At 40.9% G+C, this 13,997-nt stretch overlaps 1 protein-coding gene across 3 annotated transcripts in view; it reads right to left on the bottom strand.

Moving 5' to 3' along the window:
• Positions 1 to 13,997, bottom strand: part of LOC121444920 (mothers against decapentaplegic homolog 5) — a 42,034-nt gene that overhangs the window by 17,385 nt on the left and 10,652 nt on the right. For all 3 annotated transcript variants that reach the window (XM_041646862.1, XM_041646863.1, XM_041646865.1), the window contains exon 2: positions 3,221 to 3,781. In XM_041646862.1, coding sequence (XP_041502796.1) covers positions 3,221 to 3,623 — 403 coding nt within the window. In that variant the 5' untranslated portion in view covers positions 3,624 to 3,781. The remainder of the gene's footprint in view (positions 1 to 3,220; positions 3,782 to 13,997) is intronic.

Here is a 13,997-nt window from a genome sequence, read left to right as displayed (position 1 = left end):
TTCAGTCCTTTGCTCTATCTGTCCTAGTTGCTGCTTAGGACTGTTTCTCTGGCTGGGTCCCCTTTCCTGACTTTGCCCTCTACTTGCTTCCTAAGAACGGAATGGGAAACATGTATGAAATTATTCTCCCTTTCATGTCTCTACATACAGAAATCCAGGCCATAGTTTCCTTCTGGATTTTGAAGATAAATGATTCATTTTCTTCTAGGATCCAGAATTGGACTAAGAAATGCAATAATTTAGATTTCTAGCTTTTGTTTGTTCTTGTTTTTATGTGCCCTATATTTTCTTTCTGGAAGCTTTCAGAATATCCATATACATGATTAACTAGAACTCTATAAGTAGGTCTTTTTCAGTCCTTTTGCTAATTACTTGGCTCTTGCATTTTCAGTTCGAAGTAGCTGCAACAGTGTTTACTGAAAATTTTCTTCTCCCACTCCCCATATGCTCTGTTTCCAGAATGGATCCCTCTGAAGAAATGATCTTGATTTGAAACTGACTGGGGCTACATACTGTTTAAGCACTTAGATCCACACTAACTCAAACAATCTCCCCCAAAACACTGTTAGGTTGTTAGTATTAGTACTGTCTCCAGCCGGGCGGTGGTGGTGCACGCCTTTAATCCCAGCACTTGGGAGGCAGAGGCAGGCGGATCTCTGTGAGTTCAAGGCCAGCCTGGTCTACAAGAGCTAGTTCCAGGACAGGAACCAAAAGCTACGGAGAAACCCTGTCTCGAAAAATCAAAAAAAAAAAAAAAAAAGATTTTGTATCCTGCCTGAGGACAGGTAATAACTATATAGTAAAACCGTAACTCTAGAAACTAACCTCTCAGCCACCAGATAATACTTTCTAGTCAAAAAAATACTGGACCATTTAGGTTGGCCTTACTCTTCTAGGCTCATTATACCTCCCATCTTTTTCTCACGCATTCACTGTGTGCTCTGTGTAAGTTAAGACTTATAGTTAATAGACTTCAATGCCATGAAAAGTCATGGCTTTCTGTCTACCTCTACAACAAAAGAAGCCCAGAATTAGGAGAGCACTTCTGTTCATGAGTGCTCAAAACTGCTCACTGTCACCATAATCAGCAACACCCTTTTTACTAGCATGTACCAGGAGATGAGGCATCTATTGTCCTTCCTGCTTGCTCAAGGAGGAACACCAATCACTCCTGAATAAGGCTACACCCTCCCAAGACGTGTGGGCGGGGGACCAATATGAGGTTTCTATAGTCTTTTTCTAGCAACTCAACTAGCGAGCTATTTCTGAAGTTATTGTAAAGTATCATAATTGCTCCCGTCCTTTCCACGGAACAATAAAGTGGATTAAAAGAAAGACAATTCTAATGGCCACTGTCGGTTACACTTTGACTATGAGAAGGAACAGACAAAATCCTTACATGGATTGCTAGTAAATACCTAGTTTGAGAATTTTTCAATTTTCAGACAATATTCTTCCTTTAAATCTGCCTTATTCTTTCTTCCTCAGTTCCCTCACACCAAGGCTCTTCTTGGGCTCCATAAGAAACTGAGACCCTTCTCAAATATGAACCGCAACTCACGGTTGAGCTGTAACACAAGTCTCTGCATCCAACCACATAGGCTTGCAGTTCCTCTAGTACGGAAGACAGGCTCTGGGTATTCATGAGCTTGGACAGTCCTCTCTCTCCAGCATGCGACCAAGGACTTGCTTCCAGCCAACAGAATTATGGCAAAGTAATGGGGGTACAAGGTCACACTGCTAAGAACTCAATGCCCTCTTGTAGGAAAATGCTCTGCCTGGCTCTGAAGAAAACAAAATAACATGCATGCATGCTCTGAGAAACCCTCTGTAGAGAGCAACTGTGACACTGCGAGGGAACGACAGTGTAGAACACACAGAAAGGTGAACTCCTGACACAGTCTCCAGCCAACAGGCAGCCAGAGTCCAGGGGCCTCCGCAGGAACTAAATCTTGTCAGTAGCACAGGAGCCCCTTCCCTGTCTGAACTTCCAAAAAAAACCAAGCCCTGAAAGACACCTTGATTAGAAACTCAAAAAAGATGCTGTTAAGGGTAGTCACCTGTTAAGGGTAGTTCAGATGCCTGAACCCCAGAAACTGTAAGATAATAAATGTGTGTTGTGCTTAAACTACCACAGGTATGTTATTTATTGTTTATCAACAGATAAAGATCCCAACTAGTATCTCAGCTGCTATAGAAAATCTTGAGACGTTCATGCACCAGAAAATTCACAACATGACAATGCTGGGAGGTGGGGCCTAACAGGAAGCGATGAGGTAGTACCTGTGGAGGTGGACTCCTTGGTACAGCAACAGGTGACTTGGGTTGAGGGGTAGCCCATGACAGGGCACGCGCCTAACATGCACGAGACTGGTCTGGATCCCCAGCACCACAGGTTTCCTTACGGATGCTCTAGCTTCACTGTCTTCTCCGTCTCACTCACACTTGAGTGCTGCTAGTAGCACAGTTGATTATGAGGAACACACCAGACAGTCTCCTAATCCTGGACTTTCTACCCCCAGTATTTCTATTGTTAATCTTTAACAAAGGCTCATGTAAACTTTTAGCTAATAAACCTAGGTATGTGCAAATCAGAGAGACATGTTGGCTGTGTTTTGGAGTCTTCTCAGCAGAGTGAACTTTTCCAGTCTGTGGTATTCTGCTATAGCATCAATAAAAGGACTAATATATAATTCACTGATTACAAAAAAAACAAAAAACAAAAAAATACTGGCCAGTACCTACTAACAATTAGTGAAGGGGACTGTCCTAGGCAATGAAAACTGAGTAACAAGACCCAGGAAGACCTCCTGACTCCTGGAAATAGTCCGCTGATCTCCACATGTGTCATCTCATACGCAAGCACACAGTAAATGTAACAATAAAGACTCTTGTAAGATGTAAAGCCAGAAAAACAGTTGCTGCACGACAGCCCAGTTCCCAAACAAACAAGGAGCAGGATCTAGTGTGAACATGGGACATGGGTTTAGCATTCAGAGATGTCAGCCACAGAAAAGAAGTGGGTGTTAGAGATAGTGAGTTCTAGCAGCCAATCAAGAGCTTAATGTTCAAAAAAGCTAAATTTAAAACCTAGTATTCCTTCTAAGATGAAATCTTTAACGAAGGCTAATGTAATAAGCCTAGTTATATGCAAATCGGTAAGAGCCATGTTGGGTTTTTGGTGGTTTATTCTTAATTCTCTCAGCGAAGTGAAACTTACCTGGACTTTCCACTCTCTTATAGTGGTATGGATTGATACAGACTTCCTTTTGCTTAGATCCAAAAGGAAATTCACAAATATCCAATGGTTTTAGCTCATGATGACTCTGCAAATCTGGCCAGCGCCAAACACGGCAATATATGACATGGGGTAAGCCTTTTCTGTGAGAAACTTGCAGGCGTCCATCCAAGGACCTGGGGATAGTGACACATTTGCTTGGCTGTCCTGGGCTACTCAAGGCTTTCTCCAACTCCTCCATGGCGCCCTTCTTCTTCTTCAGCTTTTTCACTAAAGCATCGACTGCCTTTTCTGCCCATTTTTCTTCCTCATCACCTTGTTTCCAGCCCAACAATCGCTTCACGGCTGGACTAGTGAAAGAAAACAAGCTGGCCATTGACGTCATTTGATATGAATCTTCAGAGACTTTTCTGTAATCAAAGTCAGTAGATATGAGAAGCCAAGATCACAGATGGAAAGTCACATGCAGGTCTCAAGCAGAAGGTCCAAGTGGCGACAAGGAGTGACATTTAACTTTACAGGTGCCATATGCTTCTTCAAGTCCTGAAAGAGAGGGGAAAAGGAGACTAATTAAATCTAAGAACACTAATTGGCCTAATTGAAAAGCACATTTGCTGTCATAAATAAAAACAGAAAAGCATCCAAAGCCAGAAAACAAAAATGTCTGTAAATTTCTGTAGCCATTCGCTCCTGTCTCCAGAACACAAGCAGTTCAGCTGCAAAGAAAAGGTCAAAGAAGCCATGGCAGACAGAGACAGGTGCATCTCTTGAGTTCGAGGCCAGCCTGAGCTACATAGTAAGGGTAAGTTTCAGTACAGCCAGGCCCCCACCCCTCCAAAAAAATCGTGGATTCACCAAAATGTCAAACACTACCAGGAAAGTGTCAACTATCTATTTTTAGAATGAAGAACGCTAAAGAGATTTAGAAAATAAATGTTATTCAACTCCTCAAAATGTCAGTTTGTACTTTACAATGATTATTGGCTTCTATATTTAAGAACATTAGTTAAGGAAAATGCTTTATCAAGAAGCCCTTGGAAATAGCAAGAGAAGTTCCGTGTCATGGTGCTCAGTAAAGAGGCAGGACCCAAAGTCAACACGCAAACAGTAGCTAATCTTTGTATCAACGGCAAACTTGCTGAGAAAGAAATCATTCACAATAGCTTTAAAAAAAATGACGAATAAATCTACTAAAGAGGTGAGTGATCTCTAAAAATACAACTCTAAAGACACTGAAGAAATTGAATACATAGGTATATTCTCAGGATACTGCAAAAATGGCCCCATTGTTCAAAGAGATCTACAGATACAACACAATCGCCATAAAAATCTAATGAAACACTTCACAGAAATAGAAAAAAAATTATCCTAAAATTCACACTGAAGTCCAAAGATTCCAAATAACCCCTAAGCAAAAAAACAGCCACCCTGGAAGTCTTGATTCTTCTGCTTCTTCCCTGAGCACTAGGATTACAGGCATAAGCCAGCACATGACTCTTTACACATATTTTTGAAAGATAAAAACTTAATGCTGATGTTGTAAATGCCATACTGAAGGATGATTTGCTAACTATTCTGTGGAAAATTCAACCTATTTGTTTACTGCTTATCATAATAATTCATATTTATAATGTAATGTTTCCTTCTAATTGAGAATTTTCTTTTCACAATAAAATCCAAGAAGTGGTCAGGCATGGTGGCAAACCCCTTTAATCCCAGCATTCAGGAGACAGAGGCAGGCGATCTCTGTGAGTTCTAGGCCAGCCTGGTCTACAAAGAGAGTTCCAAGATAGCCAGGGCTCTGTTACAGAGAAACCCTGTCTCAAAATAATCAGAAGAAAAAAAATATCCAAGAAGTAGGGGACTGAAAAAACAGTTCAGTGGTTAAGAGCACTAACTACTCTTTCAGAGGAGCTGGGTTCAATTCCTAGCACCCACAAGGCAGCTCACAGCTGTCTGTAATTCCAGTTCCATGGGACCCAACACCCTCACACAGACACATGCAGGCAAAACACCAGTACACATAAAATAAAAAAATAATAAAATTTACAAATGCTCTACTGAAGGAATATTCCCTGATTCTTAAAAAAAATAAAATATCCAAGAAGAGCTTAATATAAGCACTTTCCTGACCAGCTATCACTGTCACAGAGCAGTCAAAACACAGGGCAGAGCTTCTCTTTGTGGCTGTCACTGTTACAATCTGTGAGAGGCATGGAGCATGGCACTGCTGGCAACCAATGGGATCTTGGTTACTCATAAGGGTTAAGTTTTTGCACTTTCAAAAAGAACACAGCTATTTCAAGAATCTCAGTATCTTCTTTTCTAAAAATGTAATTGCTGGGGCTGGCGAGATAGATGGCTCAGTGAAAAGCCCTCGCTGCTCCTGCAGAGGACCCCAATTTGGTTCCCAGCACATCTAGAGATTCACAACTGTCTATAACCTGATGGGCACAATGACTCAGGCTTGGTCAAGCCTGACCATAATCATCACCGCTGTGGAAGGAGCAAAGCGGACAGAGCCACCACTGCAGTGAACTTGGAGCTGTGAATTTTGAGTGGGAATTTCTGTGGCAGCAAAGTTCTCACCTAACAGGGTCACCACAGCGCACGAGGCACCAGTGCACACCCATTTCTCTACCCTTGCCAGGGGCAGGGCTGGATAGGAGACAGCTTGCTTTACCAACATTCACTGAGCATGCTAATGAGGACACCACTGACTGCATTCGTACTTAGTTATACACATCAGTCTAACAGGGTGGTGTAGGAGGTCCTTCTATGTGTTGTTTTTATTGGTTAATGAATAAAGAACTGGCTTGGCCTATAGCATGGGAGGAGGAAGACGTTAGAGAGACACTATGAGGCCGCTGCCAGAGTCAGACATGCCAAAACTTTGCCAGTAAGCCACTAACACATGGCAATATAGATTTATGGAGATGAGTTAAATTAATATGTAAGAGTTAGCCAATAAGAAGCTAGAGCTAATGGGCCAAGCAGTGATTTACTTAATACAGTTTCTATGTGATTATTTCAGGTCTAAGCTAGCCGGGTGGCTGGGACAAACAAGCGGGCCCTCTTCCTATAAATTGGCACCCATGTGGCCAACTAAAATCCACTTAAAAACCTGAGAGAGCTTAATTCTAGACACAAAAATACAGCGTTTAACACAGCTTCTTGCCATTTATTGGCAGCATGCTGAAGCTCCCTTAAGAGAGGTTTCCCTGATTCAGCTGTGACCGTTTAAAAATGCCGGCTTTCTGAGCCTCCTGCCAGGCAGGAGGTCCAGCTATAGAGCATTGGATGGGGATATGGTTTGTGAGCAGACCGCTGTAGCTTGCTTAATTGCCACAAGGACTGGCTGTGTGCCTCAGAATGGGGCTGTATGCATGGTTCTCAGAGGTGCAAGTGCCTTCACCATGCTGGACTGGGGGGGGGGGGTGTAAGCAGGGAGTACCGTATGTATCATAGTAATGGTGCAGTTAAGTTTCAGACTTGGCAGGGAAGCAGAGAGTACCATATATACCATAATAATGGCGCATCTTAAGTTTTAAGAAGCACTTACCATTTTTAAAAAGCGCTCCTGGACAGTAAAGAATTACAGATGTGCAATAAAGACAAATCCAGATGAGTCACAGTGTTGGATAAATGTACATAGGCTTGGAAGAGAAAAGAAACAGAGTATGGAGAGTCATAAAATAAAGTTAATGCTTTAAGAAAGGGGGGGTAAAGTCTTTAAAGAGACAGAGTACAGATAGTCATTATTAAAAGGAGTAAAGAAAAATAAGCCACACAAAAATGGATAATTCAGAGAGAGTCTGGATTATGTATATTATTGTGTTTTCTTTAAATTTTTTGACTGTGAATGAGCTAAGTACAGAGAGACATTTCATTGTATGGGCTGCTAAGCTAAAACAGAATGTATATTATAAAGGTATCATGACTTCCAAATTTGGGTCTAAGGATATGTTGCTTTGAAAAAGAGGTTCTTCTCTTGTTTCCACAGAGGATGAGAACCTGTGGATTGCTTTCAGACTGGTGTGGTTTGATGGAATAAGAATCCCTGAAAGGTCGCCTTGAATACCCCTCAAAAATTACCTCGCCCAACTGCTGACTGAGATGAACCTAGCACACAGAATACACCATAAAAGATCTGATTAACAGCACCTCCAATCAGCAGGAAGATGTATGGACAAAACTATGCCCATATTCCCAAATATTGTTTATAAATGTTTCTTTAAAGGGGGATATAATATAGATAGGAATAATATGCATTAGTGTAGATCTTGATTTATTGATACAAATTTAAGGTCAATTTTGTTAGATGTATTTCTGATCTTGATTAAGGTATTGTATTTGTATAGCTCATTTTAAAATGTAATGTATAATTAAGAAATATAGGTTAATAGTTAATCATCTATAATATTCAAGCTTGTAGTCGTGTTCAGTTTTCTAGATATACAGAGATATATTTCAGTTAGGTATTCTTCAAATCTTTCAGAGACCTTCAGAACATGGCATTTAAGTATTTTAAGAACTTAGGACTTTTCATGACAGTGAGATACATCTGCTCCTGGAAGCACCAATCTAATTCAAGAGGAAGATGGGTATCGAGGAGGCTTCTTATGGAGTTTTTTTTTTTTTGGTTTTTCAAGACAGGGTTTCTCTGTGGCTTTGGAGCCTGTCCTGGAACTAGCTCTTGTAGACCAGGCTGGTCTCGAACTCACAGAGATCCGCCTGTCTCTGCCTCCCGTATGGAGTTTTTTAGAAGAACTGGACACACAGAATCCTCAGAGAAATGACTACTGAACTTCCCTAAAGGTGAAATGGTCCTTTGGGGTTCGTGATACATGAAAGAGTCTGCAAGACATTATGCAGGACACAAAAGAAAGTGACTGGCAAACTGTCAATATAGACAGACCTGTCATTGAAATTTCCTGCTTCATGGAAAAGTCTGCTGGATACTATGGGCCTGTAGGCTGAAGATGGATGCCCCAACAGTACAGAAAAACTTTGGGTGACTGCCAGCAGCAAGATGCCTCTGTCAATTCTAGAGTTTTGGAAGTTGCTTATAATGTACTTCCTGCTGATTTTAGGTAATATTATATACTTCTGGAGTCTTTGATAGAGTTGAAGAATAGATAGTTATAGTTATTTTTAGTTATGATAAAAGAGATATAAATATTATAACTGTAATTCATAATTGATACCTGTTTTATGTAACTTTACTAAGATAAAGTTAAAGCCTTCCTTTTTGTTTAAACAGAAAAGGGGAAATGGTATGGGAGGTTCTTCTATCTACATGTTGCTTTTATTGGTTAATGAATAAAGAACTGGCTTGGCCTATAGCATGGGAGGAAGAAGGAGGAGTTAGAGAGCCGCCACCAGAGTCAGACCCGCTGAAACATTGCCGCTAAGCCACTGCCAAATGGCAATATACAGATTAATGGAGATGGGTTAAATATGTAAGCGTTAGCCAATAAGAAGCTAGAGCCAAGCAGTGATTTAATTAATACAGTTTCTGTGTGATTATTTCAGGGCTAAGCAAGCTAGGTGGCCAGGACAAACAAGCGGGCCCTCCTCCTACAGGGTGGAATTTAGGTTTATCTTTTGAGTGGAATATACGTATGAAAAAAGTTAAATGAATCATTTTAAAAAGTTCTATGCCAGGAGTAACTTTGAAACATAATGCTAAATGAAAGAAGCTAGTCATAAAAGGCTACTTCTATGAAACAAATGGGTAAATTCCGAGAAACCACATAGATCAGGAGTCACCAGAGCCTGGAAAAAGCGGCAGCTAAGATTGATTGACTGCGAATGTACAGTGTCTTTGCAAGAGATTAAAATGTCCTAAAATTATTACTGAATATTCTAAAATCCCTTTTAATAATTACTAATTAACATTTTTCATTAACTGTACTTTATAAGTGAGTAAAATGTATGGCATATAAATTATACTCTAATAAATTGTTTAGATCTTTAAAATTGTTCGTGTCATGGCACACTCAAATGCCAGGTTCTTCTACTTCAGTGGATTTTCTTTAAGTAATGTTTTATGTTAAAAATAGAACTCTATTACTTTTTCTATTCCTTTGACTTCTCCAAAACATTTTTTATTACTTTAAAGTAAGACTATATAGTTTGAGAGACTAAGAATTATAGTTCAATACGTTTCCTTTTAAACTGTGTGTGACAACACTTAGCACACTATATCTCGTTCTCTTATCACTTCAGCCCAGTCTTCCCTCATCTGAGCTCAGTCTGCAGGAAATGAAGGCTCTCCCTGTATGCAGGGAAAAGTCATCAAGTTCCTCTGTACATCCTACAACCCAGAACACTGGGGTCACCAAGCATGGGACAGGGTTCTCACAATCCAAACAGGCAATGCTGCAGAAGTCACAACAGTGACTGTATCCTGTAAGATGGCACAGGCTGAGGGATCAGAACCACGAGATTTCCCTGTCTCTCCTCTGAGGATAACTAGAATCTTTAAAAAAAAATACACACACACACACACACACACACACACACACATTATATATACAACATTCTGTCTGTGTGTGTGCCTGCAGACCAGAAGAGGGCACCAGACCTCATTACAGATGGTTGTGAGCCACCATGTGGTTGCTGGGAATTGAACTCAGGACTTTGGAAGAGCAGACAATGCTCTTAACCTCTGAGCCATCTCTCCAGCCCGATAACTAGAATCTTAGAAGGATTAACTTCCATCATGTTGCTGACATGTGACTAATTTTGAGACTCATGAAACTCAAAACACATATGCAAATTTATTACATATAACTGGACACACATAGGACAGGCCTAAAAAGGAAAGGACAGAAATTTCTGAATTCTCTGGGATGCTTCCCCAAGGCAGATGTGCTCCTTCTATCTTCCTGAAACATTGTGTGTTTGTCTATCTAAAAGCTTAGACAACAATTACATCTGCAACCACAATTACATTGCTGGCCATCAGCCTCTTCTCCCTGCCAGCAATCTGGGAAGTGGGGTTGAAAGTCCTATTCCCAAGACCATGTGACTAAACATGCAGTGAGCTATTTAGCCTCAGGTATATCTGGAGAGGGTTGCTATAAGTCATAAAGGCAGTCTTTCATCTGTATCTGAGATTGTTTCATCAATTACTACATAATGTTTTTTCATACTTAAGAAATTTGTTAGCAGTATGTTCTTCCATCAAGACTATATAGATGCCTTAGCCACGGTTATATTGTTAAAAGATGTCATGACCAAGGCAACTATTTTAAGAGACTCATTTAACTGGTGCTTGCTTATAGTTTAGTCGATTATCATCAAGGTGGGGAGCATGGCAGTGTGCAGGCACTGGGTGCTAGAGCAGCAGCTGAGAGTTAGATCCTCCCAATCTATAGATTGGCAGAGAGAGAGAGTTTCTAGTCTTGCATGGGCTGTTGAAACTTCAAAGTCCACCCACTGTAACATACTTTTTCCAATAAGACCACACCTCCTAATCCTTTTAATTCTTTTAAAAAGTGACACTCCCTGATGACTAAGCATTCAAATATATGAAAATATGGGGCCACTGTTATTTAGACCACCACAATCTACTCCCTGGCCCCCATAGGCTTATAGCTGTTTCATAATGCAAAACTGCATTCTGGCCAACTTCAGAAATCTCCAGTCTATCAGTCTCAACATTGTTTAAAACTTCAAAGTCTCTTCTGAGACTCATGGCAATCTCTCTACTGCAAACCCTTGTAAAATCAAAATCAAAAACAGATCACATACTTCTAACATACAACAGCACAAAACACACATTCCCATTCCAAAAGGAAGGAAAGAGGATGTAATGAGGAAACACTGGACCAAAGCAAGACCAAAACCAGCTAGGGACACTCCAAACTGCATCTCCATGTCTGATGTCAAAGCGCTCCTACAACTCCAACTCCTTTCAGCTTTGTTGACTGCAACACACTTCTTTCTCTTGGGTTGGTTCCACTCCCTGTCAGCAGCTCTCCTCCGCAGGTATCCCACAACTCTGGAATCTCCAACATCTTGGGTCTCCAATACAACTCAGGTTTCACCTTCACAGCTTCACACAATGGCCTCTCTAGGCTTTCAGGCAGGGACACGCTTAATACACACCTGGCCTCAGCAGTCTTCCTTAGCAGTGAAGGGAGACTCCATAACCTCTTTTTTGTAACCTTGACTCTAAAGCCAGAAGGCATGTGGCTGAAGCTGCCAAGTTCTGCTGCTTACTAGGAATGGAACATGGCCCCTAGTTTAAGCACATTTTTGTCAGCTTTCTGTTTTCAGAGGTTTCCTTCACCGATAAAGCTTTTCTTTAACTCCTTTTCACAGGCTGGAACTCAGCTGAGTGGGGTCTTGCCCTGAGGGCATCACTCCCTTTATTCATTTAGCATCAGGATTTTCTATAAACTTTTGATCTCTATGAGCACTGGACGCAGCTCCATTATACTTTCTAGTGCTCCTTTTCTCATCAAACTGTACGTTTTGTACTTCTTTTTGTCGAGCTTCACCTTTTCATTACAGATCTCCATAAGGGAATTACTAATAACCAAAGGACAGCGCCAATGCTAGGTTATCTTGAACTCTCTTCTGCCAAAGCCATTAATCTAAAACTCAATTTAGCCTCAGACATTTTATTAGGACAGAGGCAAAAAGCAGCAACATCCTTTGTCAAATACCACAAGAATGGTCTCTAGTCAAATTTACTAATATTCTTCCTCTTTGAAACCCCTCGAGCCTGGCTGTAATTAATTAATGATCTACATTGCTCTCAGCACCACTGTCTTCTATGTTCCCACTAGCATGGCCCATTAAGCCCCAATTAAAGTGTTCAATTGCTTTCCTAATCCAAAATCCCAAAGTCCACATCCTGCCAACAAGCAGCATGGTCAGGCCTATCACAGCAATAGCCCACCCCTGGTCCAACCAGGGGTGTCTTAGTGCCTGTTCTACTGTTGTGAAGACATACTATGACCACGGCAACTACTGTAAGAGAAAGCATTTAATTGGGGCTTGCTTACAGTTTCAGAGATTTAGTTCATTACCATCATGGTGGGCAGTGCGGCAGCCTACAAGCAGATATGGTGCTGGAGCAAGAGCTGAGAGTTAGATCCTCCTGATCCAGAGAAACCGAGGAAGTCTCTGGGCTTGGCATGGGCTTTTGAAACCTCAAAGCCTACCCTCAGTGACACACTTTCTCCAAAACCACATTTTTAATCCTAACCCCTGTGACTAAGCATTCGAATATGGGATCTTATATGGACCACTCTTATTCGAACACCACAAGAGGTCTCGGGAGTATTTCAGCATAATCCCAGCAAACAGACAACCGGTGACTTGGACACACAGAAACATGTGTTGCTCCAATTATAATCCCATGACCTGCTATGGGCATTGTGTACTTTATCTCTGACTTATAAAAATACACACCACACATATATTAATACAGCTTATGTCTTCTGTCCTTCCTTTCTTTCTTTCTTTTTTTTTTTTTTCGTTTTTCAGGATAGGGTTTCTCAGAAAGTCCCTGGCTGTTCTGGAACTCACTCCATAGATAAGGCTGACCTTGAACTCAAAGATCCATCTGCCTCCCAAGTGCTGGGATTAAAATAAAGGCATGACTTTTCTGTCATTCTTAGAAAACGGAGCACAAAACTAGATGGTAAGCTACAGAAACTTCTGGGTGTGTTAAATTCCTTGAAATTTCTCTGGACTGCTCCTACTACTCACTGAATAAAATTCAGAACATCACTGAGAAATCCAGAGAAGCACACTGGACCCTTAACCAAAAGTGAAAGCCTTCTAAAACTAAGAGCTACCACAGGGATAGGGTCTAGGATAGTGGTAAACATGAAGCCCTGGGTTTGATCTCTAGCACAAGAAAAAAATGGGAGCAGAGAGAAAACATGTATCTGTGCATTACAAAAAAAAAATATCACTATATTACATACACATTACAAAAGTTCCCACAGATATCTCTCTGAATTAAAACACCTCTTCTGGGGCTAGAGAGATGGCTCGGCAGTTAAGAGCATTGCCTGTTCTTCCAAAGGTCCTGAGTTCAATTCCCAGCAACCACATGGTGGCTCACAACCATCCGTAATAAGGTCTGGTGCCATCTTCTGGCCTGCAGGCATACACACAGATAGAATATTGTATACATAACAAATAAATAAAATAATAAAGTCAGCCATCTTTAAAAATAAAAAATAAAATAAAACACCTCTTCTCCAGGAAGTCTCCAAGCCACCCAGCCTAAGGAATCCCCTAATGGACTTAAGGTATCCCACGTCTCACTTACAGTGCTTCCATTCCTGCCTTTACATCTATCAACCCAATCTGCCCCAAGAGAATGAACATTCCAGAGGAAAAATAGCATGTCTTCACTCAGGACTACACAGCCAATAATAAATGTGCACTTGCACACACATGTACACACACATACCTGCAAGCACCTGTACATACATACACATTGCAATACAAGTGTGCATGTGCACACATGCACATTTTTTTCAAAAAAGAAGAAAGAAACATTTCTGGGCTAGAGAAATAGCGGAGCATTTGTACAAGGCACTGGGATCAATCCTAAGCAACATAAAATGTAAGCATATAATTAAATTAAAATGTGTTTGTTTGGTCAAAACTGAGACTCCCTCTAACACCCTATATCCAAAGAGTCTGGAATGTAATATTGTGTTGGACTCCAATTCCCAGCCTGCCAAGTGCTTAGACTCAAGTCCCAGCCTGTCAAGCACTG

The sequence above is a fragment of the Microtus oregoni genome, unplaced genomic scaffold (genome assembly GCF_018167655.1).
Source record: "Microtus oregoni isolate MIOR12 unplaced genomic scaffold, Mior012 000148F_ref0000004, whole genome shotgun sequence".
NCBI classification, from domain to species: Eukaryota; Metazoa; Chordata; class Mammalia; order Rodentia; family Cricetidae; genus Microtus; species Microtus oregoni.
The sequence above is the reverse complement of the archived record's forward strand: the minus strand, read 5'-3'. Positions and strand labels throughout refer to the sequence as shown.